We start from the raw sequence: 19,131 nt of genomic DNA, 5'->3' as shown, positions 1-19,131 counted from the left end.
TGCCTTTTTATTTTTTAGTCTTTTGTGTGGGTTGTGTTTTGTTTTGGTTTTTTTGTTGGTTTTTTTTTTTTTTTGGTTTTTTTTTTTTTTTTTTTTTGTGTTATGATGTGAGGCTCTTTTTTTATGGTGGTGGTGTTTGCTTTTTAACTGACCTATCAAACAGTTCTTGTTACAGCAAATGCCAACTGAACAGTAATGGAAAATCAGCCCTCTCTGACTTCCAGTTCATACATGAGAGGTCTTCCAGCAAATCTCACAGCATAGAACTTGATTTCAGTCTTCAAATAAGCAAAACTTACTTTAAAAATATCCTGGTGTTTTAAAGGAAATGGTGAAATACCTTTAAAGTAGGAAACTTGCTCGAGTGAGAAGTAAAATAAATAATATAATCAAGAACTGAAAAAAACATTAGTTTTTTCATATAATTAACAGCTCATTTTGAGTTAATTATCTACAATTACAAAAATCTAATTGCAATTTATCCTCTACTATCTGTAGGAAGAATTGTAGACAAGGGAATGTGCATCACTGCCAGGCATAAATGCTATAGGATGGGTACAAATAATAGAGGAACCCTTAATGAAAAAAAAAAAAAGGCAAATAGGAGTATGCAGCTGTGCCAGACTATTGAAAGGTAATTGTAGTCAGAAGTGAGGTATGTAGTTTAAAAGGCATCTTGTCATCTCCTGTAGGGATTAATTTTTTCCCTCATTGAAGAGAGCAAAAAAGATTCCACAAGCAAATACAGTGCAGAGTCTGATTTCTGATACAGAGTTTCCTCATAGTCTGTTAGTGAAAATGAAAACTTTGATCTCAGGGGCCACTTCAAGCTATAGCCAGATTTTCAAAGGGTGCCTGTTTTGTTTTCTACATGTGCTATTAAGGTATTTTTGTTGTTATTGTCAGCAAGCATTGTCCATCTCAGCCTGTTTGGATACCTATTCTGGTAGGAATTTGCAGTGTTGGATTTGTCCCTTCCCTGATGTTGAGAAGAAATGTGCCTGTCCCTTTGCCTAGCTGCAGCTGGGCCAGCATTTGGGACCTGAACTGCCTTCAGATTCGGGATCTCCATTTCTCTAAGGTGCAGCAGTCAGAGCAGGTTTTATTGAGGATGGTTTTCAGCAGCTTGGAGTGCTCCTAAGTGAGCCCACAGACAATTTGCAGCTATGGAGATGGTAGCTTGTGCAATTAATGGTAAGTTGTCTGTATAATTTCTTTTCAAGTCTGCCCCAATTGCAAGATGCTTTAAAATATTCAAAATAAAAACATAACCTGATGCATTTGTTTAGCATAAAACAGCCTTTTACAAAGTGCTTTCCATCTCCCAGACACAGATGCTTGGTACATGCTCAAGTACCCACTCCATGCGTATTCAGTAGGATCAATACACCCAGCACCTGCTTTTGTGTGTGCTCCTGACATCTGCATCTGGGAAAGGAATTTTAAAACTCTTCCCTCCTTCGTTTAATCTTAACTTTGATCTGAATGGCATGGAAATAAGATGTATTTAATGGCACCAGCTTGAGGAGACGCAGTTTTTCGCTTTGCAAGCACCCCTCCCCAGAGTGCTGCTGTGTGCCTAAATCTTAACATTCAAGATTCCCTGCTTTTCCGAGTCTTAGGTTTCCTGTAAGGCTCTGCAAGTGTGGCTCTTTATTGCCTCCTCTCTAACAGGCATCTTTGCCTTGGATTTCACACAATTCTGCCACTGAGCCTCTACACACACCGGTGCAAAATGTTCTAAATCGGAATTGTTGGATACAGCAGCTATCAGATGTGTTTACAGTTATCTGCAGGCACTCGTTCAATGCATGCAGCCTGGTGAAAGGATTTTTTTCTTGGTGTATTAAAAATTTTCAGGTGGAATTTGCCACCTTTAGTTTCATTGAAGGCTCTTTATGTTTGTGTGCCTCATTCTATATCACCATGTGTATTTTTGCTGGTTTGTATTTTTAGTTACTCCAAAATATCAAACACAGGATTCAGCGCTACTTCCCCTGTACTTGGATGCTCATTGCTATGGTGATATTTCCAGGAGGGAGTGCTGTCAGGGGTCTTTTAAAACATTTTTTATGTTTATGATGCAACTATTTTTATTATCTAGTGAGAGAAGGTGACAATTATCTCTTGCTCCTTGTTTAATGCTTTGTTATGAACTCTCTTTTCTGAGCCTTGTTAGACATGCAGGCATCTTTCTGTGGTGATGTGGAAGCACACTTGTGTGCTTTTGTCCAAATATTCAATGCAATTAAATAGACCTGCAGAGGAACGCAGACTCGCAGCTCCCCCTGCTGTCCCAGGCATATCCAGATTTGTTCACTCGGTTCCTCCTTCCAGATAATTTAAATATTAAATAAAAATCACATGCAATCAAATGGCTCTGCTACTGCTGGCCTGACTTTTGCTGGCCCCATTACTCCTGTTTTTGAGGAGAAGGGAATTGGAAAACAATGGTAGCACCCATTTGGTTTCCTATGAGGAGTTTTCTTTTCAGTTTTTCATTCCAGCATGCCACCTCCCAGGTCCTGAAGTATGTCCATGTCCTGAGCCCCTGCAGGAGAAATTCTCACCAGGGCTGCTACTGGCTCATTGTCCAAGACTCCCAGGTTTCAGGTCATCTCTGAGTTGTCCTTCGTCTCTTGAGGTATATCTATATAGGACTTGGCCAACTTTTAGAAATGTACTGTATATAGTTTGTTGGGATTTTTGGTTTTTTTTCTATTTGCTGTTTTGGCAGACTGGCACATTAAATTGGGATGAAATCAACTGTGCTTGCAAATGGCCCATAAAATCTGTGTATCTGGAAGCTGCTTTCCCACCTGTTAGTGCTCCTTTTAACAACCAAGTTACTTTCTTGTTCCAGATAATTTTACATTGAAGTTTGTATCATTTTTAGATAGGATATTTGTGGAGCGAACACTTGTTTGGCCGGTAAAAAAAAAAACGGTGCTTGCAGATCTGCCAATAATGCACACGCTGAATTAGGTGCAGATACGAGTTTTTCTTTCTCTCGTGGTGGTGTCTGGCTATATATAGGCTCAGCATCCTTCCAACAGATGGCTGCTGGAGTCTGCTGTGACGTATGGGAGAGTACAGTCAGAGTTAGACACACATTTCTGCTTCATTAGTGCCACGTGCAGACACTGAAGGTAGTAGGTTTTCTTGTACAGGGTGAAGGTTTTTGTTCTGATGTGGTTACTAAAAGCATAAAGGGGAGTGTGTGTCAATTTTTTACATATACCTATGCATGCATTTAAAGTTGGGGTTTTTTTGTTAGGGTAGGCAGTGATCCTTATCGGACTGGAGAGAGTGGAGTTCATTTCTGCTGACCTGGTTCCTTCACTAATCTAATTTTCAGGTTTACTTTCAACTGCAACAGTGATTTCAAGCTGCCTATCTAACATTTACCTGAATTATGCTGATTCTGTTCTCATGATCACGTCTGCTGCACACAGCAGTATTACATCATTCCCATTGCAGTCCAAAGTAACCTTGAGCAGGAAGCCTACTGAGTGACTGGAAGTGTAAGATGTAAGCAGGAAATGCCATAAGTGGTTTCCATAGGCAGATGCACTCAGCCTGTAGGTGAGGTCTTCAAGGAGCACAGACACTCAGGCATTAGAAACACTGCTAAGCTTAGGAGGGCAGTTGGTGAAAACAGGCTTGTTAAAAAACAAGTATTTTGGTATTTTCACAAAACTTGTGTTTGCTGCCAGTGTTCTGCATGGATTTGGTTTGGTAATATACCACATCAAAACTGAAAATGCTTGGAGAATTTTTTCTTTGAGTTAAAATATGTGAAATGCATGCATCTCCTGAAGGAGTTTGTTCCGTGCCAACACTTGCAGACAGTGAGAGACATTTTTGCAAGTCATTTGCAGATGCCTCCTTTATGGGAAAATGTAGACACTGTTAGTTTACTGCCTGAATTGAATTTTGAAAACCTGAATCCTATTTTTATAAATTGGAGTGGATTACTTTTTCAGACATACTGTTTTGTTACTTTTTATTTTTATGTATAATCTTGGATGAGGAGAATATTTTGTTTAATCTAGACATTTGTATGTCCCAGAAATTTATCAGTTGGAAAAGTTAAGAAAAACCTCAGAAAACAAATGTCCTGGAAGGTAGTATTGAATCAGGAAATTTTAAACCCACCCACACAACTTTTATGCCATTTAAAGCTTATATCAGAACTGATGGGGCAGGACTAAGAACAAAAGCTATTGGTATTACAAAGTTAAGCAAGAAATCCTCTGTACCCTGCTGTTCTGCCCATGATCACAGCTACACTAAGCTAAAACCCACTCCCCCACCCCTCCTGTGACCTTGGCTGCACTTCAGCAGTCAGAGAATTAAAGCAAAAGGCAAACTTTAGTAAATGTTAGGTTCTGCCACTTGCAGATTCGCAGACTACATATAAAGATAACAACAGAGGTGCTCTCACTCACTTCTCAGCTCTTGCTCTCTCTGAAGTGGACTTTGTGTATTTGCCACTGAATTATTCTGGCATAAAACTTCCCAGACCATACTGATATATTGAGTTGGACTCTGTGGCTTTGCACAGGTGCTGAGGCTTTGCAGACTACCCATTATATTTATAAAAGTGCTAATTTTTGAGAGCCACGCAGAGAAAATTTTAGATTCAGCCCAGCTGATTTGTTCTTCACACTGCTCCTGCAGTGAGGAGGATTGATTTTTGTGTTTCTTTCGATATTTGGCTTCATTTCCTCTGGTACCCAGTGCTTCAGGCCTTAATCCTTTAACCTTGAATTCGAGCATCAATGCTTCAGGAGGGGTCAGGCCTTTTGATGGAGAGAGAACATCTTTTGTTGTACCAAATGGTTGGGAGTGGTATAAGACAACACAGATCTCCAGGCAGTATGTATTTCAGTGTTGTGTTAGAAGACTATAAACAGAGGGTGGGCTTAGTGGGGATTATAAATAATCTGGAGGAAGGTGGGGTATTAGAAGCAATGGAAGAGAGTTAATGACTTTTTCTTTAACATTTGACCACTAACCAGTCTATCGTGACAGATGTGTAGTGGGTTGCCAAATGCTATAGTCTGATTTGGGTAATGGTTCAAAGCGCAGCGTGTCATGGAAATGGCACTGTGGTCCCTGATGGAACAGGGGAAAAAAGCTTTTGAGCTTCTCAAAGGGCAGTATTTGTGGAAGCAGATGCTTGCTTGCCCTACCCAGCATAAAGAACAGTTCTGCGGGCAGCCAGGAGAGTTCGTACTGCTGGATTTTTATAGGATCATTAATTATATGTTATAAGGCAGCTAAGCATGGCATTCCTAACTCGATGAATTCCATTATGAATGGCCTTTTCATATTCCTCATCTCATTATATTAAATGCATGTGACCTGAAGTTTAGCTAAAGTTATTGTTCGGGTTAACTTTCATTTAGTGGTTGCCCTAGTTTTAGAAACAGTATGATCTTTAGATTTTATGGAAAGTCAGGTTTTTTTATGCATGTTTTTGCAGCACTATTTTAGATAATTTTGTTTGAAACTAGGTAGGAACCTCTGTGAGGTGGCAGAGAAGGGATTTAGTCACTCCTTGATTTGACTGGAGATTTCTATACCCACTGGATGACAACATCCTGTTACACGGATTTGGCTATCATCTCCCTGCCAATAACTCTTAAACCTTCTGCTCTGTTCCATCTAGTCTTGCGTATCTGACTGCCTCCCTGACATATAATCCCAGTTGTTTTGCCTTCAGATCATTCCTAATCTGGCCAAAACAGAACTCCTTACTTTTTCTTCTGAATCTCTCTTCACTTCTGATTTTGATAATGCCACATCCTCCCTGCCACTCAGATTTATAACCTCAAGATCACTCTCCTTCTCTGCATGCACCTGGGTTGCTGACAGCTATTGCAGTTTCCTTCTCCTTGGCTGACAAAATATCCTTTTGCTGTGTCAACAGTTAGAACTACCCCTTTCTTTAGTCCTTCTTCTTGCACCTTGACTACTTTAAAGTCTTCTTTAACTGCTCAGTATTCATTCAACTGTGTCAAAATAAGTTTTCCAAATGGGCATCTTGGCTGCTTCTTCAGGTCTTGTCTGCTTTGCTTCTTTTAAACTCACCTTCAGGGGCCAGTTGTCTGTTAAAAGTCATAAAGCTGTTTCTTATTTTATTTTCTCTGCCACCACCTCTTCTTTACTCCGTCAGTTATGTGGCACTTGGAGTATTTTTGTGTGTTGGATTAACTTTCAGCCATTTGCTGCTACTACATTCCCTATTTCTTTCTGTCTTCTGGAACCACTAGGTCATGTCATGGTGACTTCTGCCTCCATCTGTGTGTTCTGACAATATCTTTCTTGTTTTACATTTTATCTTTTCCTTCCTTATTTCATCCTCAGTTTTTTAAGAGTGCTCTTTTTCCCTCCCTGCCCTCAATCCAATTTGGTGAGGTTCAAACTAATGTGTTTCTTCACACTGATCACAAAGATGATCTCTGCCTAGTAAAGCCACCTAAAATCTAAACCATACTCAAAAGATTTCATTGGTGATCTGAAGAGAAAAGCATTAGAACTCCACTGTGGTAATAAGTCATCAGCTCTTCTTTATGGAAACACTTCTGTGAGGCTTCTAGCATGTACAAAAGTTTGAAACAAAACAATTTGCAAGTGTCTTCAGTCTTCTATCAATAGTGCCAGACTTCACCTCTTTGTATAAGTACATGCCCTCCTGTTTGATCAATGCATATTTAATCCTTCTTCTCTTTTTATCTCTGTGTTTCCTTAATCTCCATTTACATCTTTGCATCCTTTTTGAGCAAACCATGTCTCTGAGAGATGGACTAACTTTATATAGCAGCTGTAGACTCAGTAGGCTGAAATGGTTTGGCAGCCCAAATAATGCAAACCCCTGAACCCACGTCACAGTGTCAGAGCAGCACTGATGGCATCTGCTCTGGACAGATGTTTCCACCAAGCTGTGACAAGCGCCTGCAAAGGTAGACTTTCTTACCCAAAAATCAATAGTGGTGGCAAAAATCACCTGTGTCTGGACCAAAAGGGTTTCCAGAGGCTGGGAACTGTCAGCCCAGAGCTTCATGACAAACAGCCTTGTCCCAAGATCTCTTTCCTTTGTTCGTCCCCTTGATAGTGGATATCAGAGCAATGCCAATACATATCTCAGTGGTAACTGCTTTCAGTGAGGCAGTGGTTTCCGTCTGGTTTCAGTTGTATTATATCTGAATATTTTCTAAATACAAGTGCAAAAATGTGTTAAATCTGTTCCCTAAACATCCTGGTTGAGTCAGTATTTGGTGGTGCTGTCAAATTCACATAAAATATATGCACTGAAGGGAAATCTTTAGTATGTTGCTTTTTCTGTGGGGCCCAGGGCCATGGTTTTTATAGTTGTATGCTATTATTTAGGCATCTAAGTCTGTATTGCTCTTGCAATAAATACTTGATTTTACAGTCACTAGCCATCAAACATGCCCTGTGAAATATGTAACTTCAGTGAATTTAAGGCAACTGAAGTGGCTAAAATTGTTATTTTAAATCTTTACCAGGAGCTATCTTGTCAAATCTGCATCTGTTGGGCATGGTAATCTACTAATCAGAGTAAAGTCCAAAGTCTGAACTTCTCTATTTGCTTCTTTTCAGGCTATAGAATTTTTTTAAAAGCAGATCAATAAACAATCTCAGTGTTTTCATTTTACTAAGCAATATAATATGGATGAGTACTAGTGTAGTGGTAAATCATTAATATACTCTTTAATCATAGAGTGACCATGTCCCACAGATGTGATTTAATAATGGAAAAAAGGCCAATGAAGTGTGAAGATGCATCAGGAAGGGTGTTTCTCCCTGATCTGGGATAGTGTATGGCACCATTTCAAAAGATCCTGTAGTATGAGAATATTTAGGATGCCATGTATGCTTGTAGTTACAGACCTGGCAAAATTCTAACTTGATTGTTTTTATCAAAAATTGAAACCCATGTCAGGTTTGTATTTGGCAGAGGAGGCAAACGGCTTTTTGGAATAAGTAAAACACTGCAGCTTCCAGATTCAATAGTCCCAAGATTTGTAAGACTTTGACACTAGCAGACTATAACCCTAAAAACCTGTGGTAACCTATGCTTATCATGCTTGATTCAATCATCCTGTGTTACAGATAGAGGTGATTAAAATAAGAGGATAGGAATGTCATGGAAAAATATGGGTCCTGCAAGGGTGCTTCTGTGTTGTTTTCTGTGGTAATGGTTCCTGGTTAGAGAAATCAGATTCTGCAGTCTCAGAAGAATAGACAGCTTAAAAACTCTAATTGTGTTTATTATGGAATTTGATGCATTTAAGAGACCTTCCCTGCGACATGCTCCCTGATATTGGAGGAGCTGTCAGTGACCCAGAAAGTCACCTCAATATTGCTAGAGTTATGTCTGTTTGCCCAGTTTAGTGGTTATTAATTTTCATTTCTATCAGTGAGAAATCTGAAATTTTGTTCCTTCATTTCCTCACTTAGAAATCAGGTGTGAAAATGTATCCTACTCGTATCTTGAACTTTGAAACTTAGCATCAATCAAGTGCAGCTTTGTCAATGAACAGATGCAACTGTAGTTGCTGTGTGTTTTTTCAACTGTTCTGATCCTCCAAAACTCCATATTTTCCGTGCACATGTAACTCTTAATACCTGTACAGAAAAATGCAATCTTAAGTATCTTTTCTCTAATTAGGAATTTTCTTCAGAATATCTTACTAGTAGGCATACTGAAAACTCTGTATCTGCTGTTCAACCCTTAGTGTGTTCCTCCTGTACTGTATTGTCAGTTACCCATAGCAAATGATTGCTCCATGATGTGATCATGATCAGAAAAAGGGCTTTTGCAATTGCTGCTCATTTACTGAAAGCTGCTGTTATCAACACCTATCAGCCTGTCTAGAAACTTATGTAGAGGAGAGAGTGCTTATGTACCTGTACACCCACACCCATCTCTGCCACAGCCTGTTTTCACATCCACTGTGAAGCCTTTGCTCTGAGTGTGCCAAGTAGAGATGATGTGTTGTTCTTCTATGCCTTTATCACAACCAAATTACAATCCAATTTGGGGCATGTTTGTTCAGAAGATAGCTTGCATATGGCATTTCGATGGGTATCTTATGATTGGGGCTGGCTCTCAGCCAGACACTACTGATGCTGGGTAAGGCACTAAGACTGGCATTCACTTTGCGGAAGAGCATGTGATTCTCCTTCTGAGGGAGAGAGTGATGCTGCCTGATGTACTGAAAAAGTTTAGATTTAGTTCAAAAACTTTGTCCTAAACAGGGTTTTCATCATTCCTCGTGGTGCTTTGACTGGTGACAGCCAGGCAGGCTTTTCAGATATATAGACACTGTTTGGAAGGATTGTTTTTGTACTTGTGACTTGACATTTACATGACTTCCTTTTGTGAAGGCTGACAGCAGAGTTTGCTGGAACGACAGCTGCTCTGCTCTGCTCTGCTCTGTAAGAAAGGCCAAGCAAACAGTCACAGAATTTTGCCCTGCTACAGCTTGACCGGTCTGTTTCCTGTGGCCATTTCTCTGTGACTGTCTGAAAACCTTTATGCTAGAATTTTCTTCAAATTCAGAAAAGATAGAAAAGTAATCACAGCTGTAATTTTGCTGTTTATTAGGGAAACTCAGATATGTTGGAAAGGTGCTGGTAGGGAGTTGAAATGTAGTGAATTTAAACAGAGGAAGGAGAGGGCTTCAAAGGGAAGGCATGAATGTAATTCTAGGTTAAATTTAGCTTAATACTTGCTACAAATGGACCTCTAACCATGTAAATTAAGTGAAGTCCTGACTTCATTGAAAATAAAGACAGTATTCTGATTGATTCAGTGGGGCTAGGGTTTCACCTATGGCTGGTATGATCTAATAGGTCATTGCTAATTAAGAGCATATGTGGCCTCAATTCTTGCTGGTGGAATTAAATATCTGAGCACCAGCTACTAAGGGAATGGGGAAGGAACTGGTCCCTGAAAGAGCGGTCTGGGGAAGCTGTGCTGTGGATTGCTGTACCCTGGTACAGCTTGAGATTGCTGTTCCCTGGTACAACTTTGAGAAAAAAATTTAGCATAGGTACAAGTGTATCTCCTGTAAGATGAGAGAAAAATAAATTAAATGCAGTAGATTCGAGAGAGGGAGCTCAACAGGGGGAAAAAAACCCAAAAAAACAGCAGAGAAACCTGACACAGCCATGGGCATTACTGGATTCAAGGGCATTGAGCCTGAAGAGTGCTGTAAGAGATGAAATCTCTGCATGACAGCTCAGCAATATATTGTCTGCATAATAACATGTAGATTGTAGGCAATCACTGTCTATTTTCTGTGATGAAAAATCCTTTTATTACAAGCAGATTTGATAATATTTATATTTCAGTTCCAGAACTCTCACTGACTGTTGAAGTGTTTCCCTACCTGTCCCTATCCAAAAGGCCTTCCTGCCTTTTGCCTAAAAATTACGTGAGAAGGGAGATGGGTGTGGTGCTAAAGAGAGCTGGAGGAGAGGTGATGGCAAAACCTGACTTCACCTTTTCAATGGCTAAAGTGGTCTTTTAAGAAAGATAGAGATAGACTTTGAAACAGGGTCTGTAACTAGAGGACACGTGGCCATGCTTTTCATCTTTATGGGCAGATTTAAGTTAGATATGATGAAGAAACGTCTCACTGTGAGAGTGGTGAAACAGTGGTACAGGTTGCCCAGAGTGGTGGTGGATGCCCTAGCCCTGGAAACATTCAGGGTCACTTTGGAGAGGCTCTGAGCAATCTGTTCTAATTGAAGATGTCCCTGCTTGTTGCAGGGTGATTGGACCATGGGACCTTTAAAAGCCTCCTTCTAACCCAAACTATTCTCTGATCTCAAAGCTTTAAATGCACATGCTCTCAAGAAAGGAAAGCAGCTGTTTCTTATTGACATTCACTGGATCCCAGCAGTGCCATTAACATGCTGATGCATCTAACATAAGCCTCAAAATGCCAGATTTCATAATTGGCCCATGAAATCTCACTCTGGGCTTGAATATGGTCTTCAAGAACTGTATTAGAATAGAACTTTTTCCTGCTTCTTAAAGGGAGGAAAAAATGCTAAGGTAAAAAAGCATTTTTTAGGAAAGGAAAGGTGATGGCATTCAGGGATGAGGTTCGCACTGTGCTTCTCCTCCTCACCTGCATCTCTCTTACCTCCCTTCAGCTCTGATCAGCTGCCCTCTGGATTTGTGTACCCTGCACAAAGCAGTAGCAAGTAGATCAATCTCCCTTCTCTTTCCTGTGTGCTGCTGTGCTGGTTTGTACGTTCTGACGTGTTTCTCCTCAGCTCCACTTGAGGGGACTGGAAAAGTTGTGATTGTTCTGCAGACCACTGCCATTTGTTTTCAGATCCACACGTCCAAAGTCTACAATGCTTCCTTTCTCCCCAGAAATATTTTTTTATTTACTATGCAGACAAACAACCTCCCAAGCAGCCCCACTTTGGAACAGGTGGTTTTCAAAAGTGCTGTTCAATAACAAGCTTGATGTGAACTGATCTAAATTTGGATCCCTACTGAAAAGAAGATCCTGGCATCTTCTCTTTTGTCCCGGTGCTTGTAGTGCTGCTGCTTTATACTGAACTGACTCTGGAAACTGATCTGGCTGGAAAACACTCCCAGCCAAAGTGGCAGGGGAGGAAGCAATTTTCAGCCTGTTTGTCAAACTGCGTCTGAAATGGCAATTCAGGTTCCAGCTACAAAAACGTATTGCTTGGGTTGTCTACTTATCACCAGTTTTGCATCATTAAGTGTTATGCATTCTTGGCCTGATATAATTGCAGCAGATTGCACACATGAACTGTTAATTATTTTATTTTTAAAACAGAAATTACAGAACAGGAAAATAACATTCCAACATGTTTGCTTTTGGAGCTAACCTACCACGGCAATCTGTTAGTTTGATAACGTTTAAACTTGCAAGCCCTTGCCTCAGCAGAGTGCAGTAGGGTACCATTAAGGCAGCCATCTGTTGAACATGCATAGCAGAGGCATGAATTGCCTTGCGTTTCGGGATTCTGAGTAGCTACAACATAGTCTTGTTCTCTGAATGCCGCTGATCCGCACTGAAGAACGCATGGAAAGGTCAGAGTTCAGTGGAAGGTGAGCATCCAAATCTGGGATCGAAGACTGGGAACCCAGTCAGCTGAACGCTGGGTATGGAGCAGGGAAGAGAGGAAGCCTGGTGGGCGAGGTAAATCACATGCTGATAGTAAGCACGACTCTGGCAAGAGCCTGAGCTGCTTGGGTTGCTTAGCGATTCAACAGATCTGCAAAACTCCATTTGCAGAACAAGGCTGCCATTATGTTGGATTGATTCATCAGGATCAGCAGCTAAAACAAGTTATATTCTATCAGAGTTTTCCTGCATTAGTTTAAAAATGAATTTAGTTGGCTCTAAGTGGACATTTATTTTAGTATCTTGAAGAACTGACTTTCCTCTATTAAAGCAGAATAATGTATCTATATGATGCCCTAACTTGAGCAGTACATAAAGATTAGTAAATAAGACCCCATTAAAAATACTTATAATGTAAGTAACATGGGTCCCAATAGCCTTTCTAATGTCCATTAATGCTTATTGTGAGGATCAGAGCTCATTTTACTGAGCCATTTAGTCAAACCGTGTGATTATTTAGAAAGTTAATTCATGCATACTAAAATCTAGCTTAAGTAATGCAGAGGGTAGGAGGTAAAACTCTATGGAGACGATAGTCCTTTTTGTTATTTAATGATCAGCCATAATTAACTTGCAAATTTGAAATAATTAGAACAAATTAAAGGTATTTAACTTTGCCTCCCTAAAGAAAAATTCAAATTGCACCAAATGCAGCTTTAAATTATTCAAGTCTCAGAGGTCTGTGCTGGGTTTTTTTACAATGCCTTTTCTATGATGAGAATACCAATCTGCTTTTTGTCAGAAAGCATCCTATCAAGTAATTGTTCTTTGTGTCTAATAAATGACAGCTATTCTTCTTTGTAAAAGTATTTCAGTCTCTGAAGACTACATCAGCATTTCCATGGCATTTTAATTCAATAAAACAAAAGGTTAATGTTTTTCTACTTTTTAAGGAATGCAAATACTAGCAGTATTCAATGGGTCCTGAATGACATTTAAAATTTGCCATTCGCGCTCAGCGGGAATATCGCGATATGAGGCTCAGACAGGATGGAAGGAATGTTCAAGGTGCGTTTCCTTTGGTGATGGTGTACTTGGATATTCACAATGAGGCAGCAGTGCTGAGACTCGCTTCTCTTTTGGCCATGGTATGTAGGGTAGGTAGGTTAATAAGGTCTTTATTTAGAAAGTCTTCTCTGTTGGGTAGTTTCAAGGAGTGCCGTGAAAGTTCATTGGATATTGTGGTGACCTGCAGGAAGTCCTACTAACTGTGGTGCCTTTGAATGACATGATGGGTAGTTGGATTTGAAAATAGAACCTCTTTTGCTGCTAAATCTCTCCAGACATAAATAGCTGATTTCTTTTGACCATATGTTGAGTTTAAATTTCCATGTTGCAATAGTCACATCATTCATTTTACTAATTATTCCAGAGGTGAATGAGTAATTATGCTCTGAAACAGATTTTTTTTCCTTATGTTTTCTTCATTTAATTGTGGTAGATAGGTAATTACTGAATTTTTTTATCGCTCTGTATTATCCCTTTCTCTCCTTGGTCTGCACCCCTTTCAGATTAAGTGTCATTTTAAGATTTGAGACTCTATCCTTACTTAAGCAAAACTTTAGCATAAGCTGACTTCTATTATATAATAAACAATGAGGCTGTAGTTGTTTATTTAGGTTATAAATGCAAATACACTTGCTTTTGTTATTTATTATCCCTCAGCTTATGTAATTTCTTCTTAGTGTCTGTTTCTGTTTGAATTGCATCTGCCACTGCAGTATTTAAAACAGAACTCAGTAGTATAGAGGTAACTGCACCATAGAAGATACTGCATTCAGAAGGAGAACCAGTCAAGTAATCACCTATTTATGTGCAAGCCAAAGGTCACTGTCATCACATGAGGACTGTAGGCTGTAATCAAATGTGCTTTAAACAATTCAAAAAGCATCCAAATAATGACAGCCTCACTGTTTTATTAAATGCTGTTAATCATCCCAAGTACAAGCAAATGGAATGTCAGGTCCTGTTATATCAGGGAAATCTGGTCAAGTCTTACACCTTTAAGCCTCTTTAAGCAGTTGCTAGGATCCAAAACCACCTCTTGGTGCTCTTGTAGTTGCAGGAATTAGTAGGTTAATAATTTCATATAATTCAAATAAGATACTAATTTAGTCCACCATAAATTTTAAAAACGCTTTGCAGTATTATTAGTGGTCACACGGTTAGAAGCCCTAAAGTAAACGGAGGTTATGTGGAGAAGTTATATCCAACACTTCAGTCAGTTATTATAGGTCATAAGCCATTATATACTGTTCTGCATTAATAATACAGGAGTAATACTAATTGTCCAACAGGCTCAGTGGGCCCTATTAAGCAATGTCTTATACAGCACATTGATGGGAAACTTTTAATTTAGCTATCATTTCCTGCTTTTTCCTCAGATCTAGAGTAACTTCAGTCAGTGCAAGCTTTTGGGTAAAAGATTCTTGTGATTCAGCCTCCATGAAGCTCTATCCTAACTAATAAAAACTCATTGACAGCCTTTGGGTTGCCAATAAAAAAATTGGTGCTTAAACAGGAAAAAGATTTAGCATAGAAATATAGAATGATTTAGGTTGGAAAAGACCTCTAGGTTCACAGAATCCAGCTGTTAAGATTTGTTTAATCTTCTGATAACTTAAGGAAGCTGTTTTTTGCTTCCATAGTTGCAAATAGATCAATATAATATTGGAATAAATGGTATTATTTCATGTGGATAATACAAAGATACTTTTTAATATTTTTAATTTCTTTTATAAAGGAGCTTTTTACGACAAGGACTAATGACTTACTTACATTGGGAATTGTCATTTAAAGCAGTAGTTATTTTCCAGAGAGTAGAATTTGAAAGCAGTAGCTTTTCTTTACTGAGAGAAATGTGGGTTATCCTCCTGTCTACCCAGAACATTTTGAGATGCCTGTGTCTGCAGAGCTTGAGGTCATGATTGCTCACTATCACCAGATTTGCCTCCTGCCTCTATTCATGCAGTGTTTATGATTGTGTGTTGAAGTTCATCTTGAACCATAATGGTTGTGGTCAACTTTCTCTTTCCTTATGTTACTCAAAATACTGCACTTCTGCACCACATTCTCTCCCACCAGTTTGCTCACACGTTCTCTATCCTGTTTAAAAGTACCTCTGTTCATCAGTCTCACCTCTTTCTCCTCTCTTCTCGTCCATTTTCTTCTTGAATCAGCTTCTCATTTTCCCTGGAGGCTTTTAAAAAACATGTAGAAATGGCACTTGGGGATGTGGCTTAGAAGTGGCCTTGGCAACTGTACTCAGATATCTCAAAGGTCCTTTCCAGTAAAAATGATTATGTGATTCTGTGATCTGCTTCCCTTTTGCAAACTAAAATTTCAGATTTCTCTTCATGTAATCTTCGTTTCCCCTTTATTCTAGCAAAGTGAACATTTTTCAAATTACTCTTTCTTTCAATTTTGGCCCATTGTGCTGGACAAAGTCTATCTTCATCTTCATCTTCATTTGCATGTCTTCATCCCACTGGTGCTGTTGTAACCACTCAAGAAATCCAGGACCTAATGCTTTAGGGAATGTGCCCAACGCTGCAAAACTCCAAATACAGTTGTCAGTGTGCTAGTGGCTGCTGATAACCAACGACTCCTGATAAAATGTGTTGGTAACTTTCAAGCCTTAGGCGTTCTGCTTTCAGAAATTATAAATGGATTCAACAAGAGCTCAACCAGCAGCATGATGTTTATGCTTCTGGAGAGTAAAAGTTGGTAGAGAGCTCGGTGCAGCGTTAATGGGACAAATGCATCATGTAACAGCACAATCTTTCTTTCCTCCCAGTGTCCCGGTGTTGAAACATGAAGATTATTTACTGAGGACATCTCCAGTGAGCAAAAACTCCAGAAAACCAGGGAGCAGTCATGGGAGCAGTTCAGGGAAGAAAATGGTTGGCTTTGGTGTAAACATGGATGATGGGCAAAGCCCTCAAATGCAGACCAAGAGGGAAGGCACCAAGTCCAGGAAAGGTAAGGGGAAGCATACTTTATTGGAAGGCCATGATTGTGCTGGTGTGTTCAAAAGTATATGAGTAAAATGCACAATTAAAGAAAGAAGTTTTACAGGTGTTTAAAACAACCTAAGAGCAGGTATTGGCTCCATAAAAAAAAAAAAAATTAAATAACAAGTGGTGATCCTGCCTGCTCTTCCTGATGAAATAGAAAAATGTAGCCCCTTAATCACAGAAAACTCCTTCAATGATTTGTTTTTTAACTTTCCCAAAAGGCAGTGAGAATAAGTGCAGTGGGGTTTGCTCTTCAAATGTGGTCTTTGCATTCTTTTCCTCCTTGAGTGATGACTTCACCATCACAACCTGCTAATTTGCCACACAGAGATGTCTGTACTGCTAGAACCTATCCTGCCCTTAGCCTGGTGCCTCCACTTAAGAAGCAGAGATGCAATCTTTTATGAAGAGAAAAAGTTGGGAACAAAAGCAGCTTGGATGTTTCACTGCTTAGCCTTGGACATAATCCTTGGTTCAATTATGAACTAGCTTTTTTTAATTTATTTTTTTATTTTAACTTGTCAGCCAGTTTGCTGTATATGTCAGCATAAAAATAAAGAAAATGGCAAAATGAGAAGAAATGTGGTGCAGTTCTCAAAGGAACAAATAACTTGTGTTATTGGTTAAGACCGTACCAACATTAAAAAGCAGTCCCTGTGAAGAAACTTTCAAAAGGGTATCATCAGCCTGGACCCAAACAGTGGCTGAGGTTAATCTCTTCCAAGGCACAGCTACAAAAGTTGGAAGCCTGTAAAGGGCTTGTGTCCAAAAAAATCAATTTCTAATTTGAAACAAAATCATTTTTGACTAACAGGGGTTCAGGACCCATTACTTTTGCTGTATAATCTGCTGACATTTCACACTTTCTGTTGTGCACAATGAATCCTAATAGTCATTTTATAACATTGCTACACCAATCAATTTAAGCAAGAGAAAGCCGTTACAATTCTGCAAAGTTTCAGGGGCAATTTTCACTGATGGTTTTCTTTTATGGTTTTTTTCAGCTATCATTTTTTTTTCTTCTCTTTTCCTCTTCTTTCTGCCCCCCTCCTTCTCTATGCTGCAGTGATGAAACAAGGATTTTTCACAGCTGGATGGTGGGTTTTGTTCCTTAGATTGGGGTAGTCCCCAAAAGTAATTTATTTTCTATAGATTCAGGGGAAAATATCCAACCTGGCCTCTTCTTCATTCATTGGTTTCATTTTGTAGGACTGAGGAGAAGTTACAAGCTGCATCTGGCTATTGCACATAGCACCTGTGCTGCACCTATGCTGATTTAGTGATTGTAGCAGTCAGCATGGTCTCTGAAGATGGTGGGCATCTTTTGCAAGCACTTACTGGGATTGCTGGCTTTTATGGTGTAGAGCTGTATTGCAAAATTTGACTTACAAACATTGGCACTTGCTGTGATAGCTGATAAAGTTCAGAGGAATGCTTTCAAGCTGTGGAACAACCTCAGGTCTATTACTGATTTGAATGGTTGTTTATCACAAGGCAAATTACCTAGCACTAATCACTGAAGTTGAAGTCTTCTGTATTTAGTACCTTTTTAATTGGCTTCCCTCTGTTATATATTTGGACTCCTTTAGCAGGCGCACACACATACTTGTAAAGTGTTTTTTAAATCTTGGGGGATCACCAGGACACAATGTCAAGATTTTTAATTCTGGATAGCCTTTGACTTAGTTTGCTCTATCCTTGCTTTTGCTGGATATTCCCATCTGCTGCTGACCAGGGATTTCTGGTTCAATGCAGTATGAAAAAGGGGAATGAAATCCACAAGGTGATATCTTGAGGCATGAAACTCAACGTCATTCAGCCACATACCTGAAGGTGGCCTTTTGGACGGAACAAAGCAGTGCTGTGTACAGAAACATGTTCAGGTGAAAACTTCTCAACCCTCAGATGCTGACCTATTGCTACAGAGGTTTGTTTTTCCTCATGCTGGTATCAGTCCGGTCTATTTATATGTTCTCCAGGATGGTGACTCTATCCAAGCACTCCTTAGTGCAGTGCGAGTGCTGATCTGAGCCCTTGAGCTTGCTGTACCACCGGGAATGGTGGCTGTGTCCCACGGAGTAGTGTCCCTCCACAGCAGCACAGGCACTTGTATCAGGTTTAAAATTATTAATCAGGAAGCTGTTCTCATTCTGGAATGGTAGAAAGTTTTCCTGCCTACAGGACTGCTCACTTGCTGTGACAACAATGGGTTTGAAAAGTATGATTTCCTAACAAATACACTTTTCCTTCTCCCAGACAATGGTTAGTAACAGGTAAAAGAGCATTGTTAACGTGGTCCCTTCACCTCGTGGAGTGGAAAGGGTCACTTCTGCTCTCTTTTCAGGGTAGAAGCTTACTGAATCAACTTAGGAAATAATTTTTTATTCCCTCACTGTTGATTTTGTCTTCTGTTTCTGCTTGCTCCTTAGTTTTTATTCCTTTGCTTTAGCAGGTGTTTGTGTCTTGTAGTCAAACTTTTTTAGTATTACCAGCAAAACTTTAAGCAGTTGAAGCAATCCTGAAGTCTTAGATCCTTTCAGCAGTAAATTGTTTTTATTGGTGTCACCACCAGCTATGTCAACGTGTACTAAAATCTAACAACTTGTCTAGTTAAAAAGCACTGGAGTACAGAAATGTGTGTTTCTTTTCCTTTCTGCTCTTGAAAATTTTGCTGTGGGGTTGGGAAACTTTCACCCATTGCACTCTGCAATACTGGGCAATTCTCTACATTTCTGTTTTAAGTATTCGTCTTTACAAACACTTCCTGAATAACCTCTGCATTGAAACAAAAGAAAGAACTATTTTCCCCTTTGTTTCTTCCTGTTGGATATAATGTCTGCATGATGTTGTATAGTCTACACACTTTCCTTTTTCATATGAAAAAGAAAAAGCCAGAGAAG

The 19,131-nt window shown here is 39.5% G+C and overlaps 1 protein-coding gene across 5 annotated transcripts in view; it reads left to right on the top strand.

The window, feature by feature from the left end:
- The window catches only part of KIAA1328 (KIAA1328 ortholog), a 172,622-nt gene that overhangs the window by 119,580 nt on the left and 33,911 nt on the right, over nt 1–19,131 (top strand). For all 5 annotated transcript variants that reach the window (XM_064402673.1, XM_064402672.1, XM_064402671.1 and 2 more), the window contains one exon: nt 16,012–16,196. In XM_064402673.1, the coding sequence (XP_064258743.1) occupies nt 16,012–16,196 (185 nt within the window). The remainder of the gene's footprint in view (nt 1–16,011; nt 16,197–19,131) is intronic.

Source organism: Passer domesticus, chromosome Z, assembly GCF_036417665.1.
Source record: "Passer domesticus isolate bPasDom1 chromosome Z, bPasDom1.hap1, whole genome shotgun sequence".
In the NCBI taxonomy this organism is placed as follows: Eukaryota; Metazoa; Chordata; class Aves; order Passeriformes; family Passeridae; genus Passer; species Passer domesticus.
This window is presented reverse-complemented; position numbering and strand designations above follow the sequence as displayed.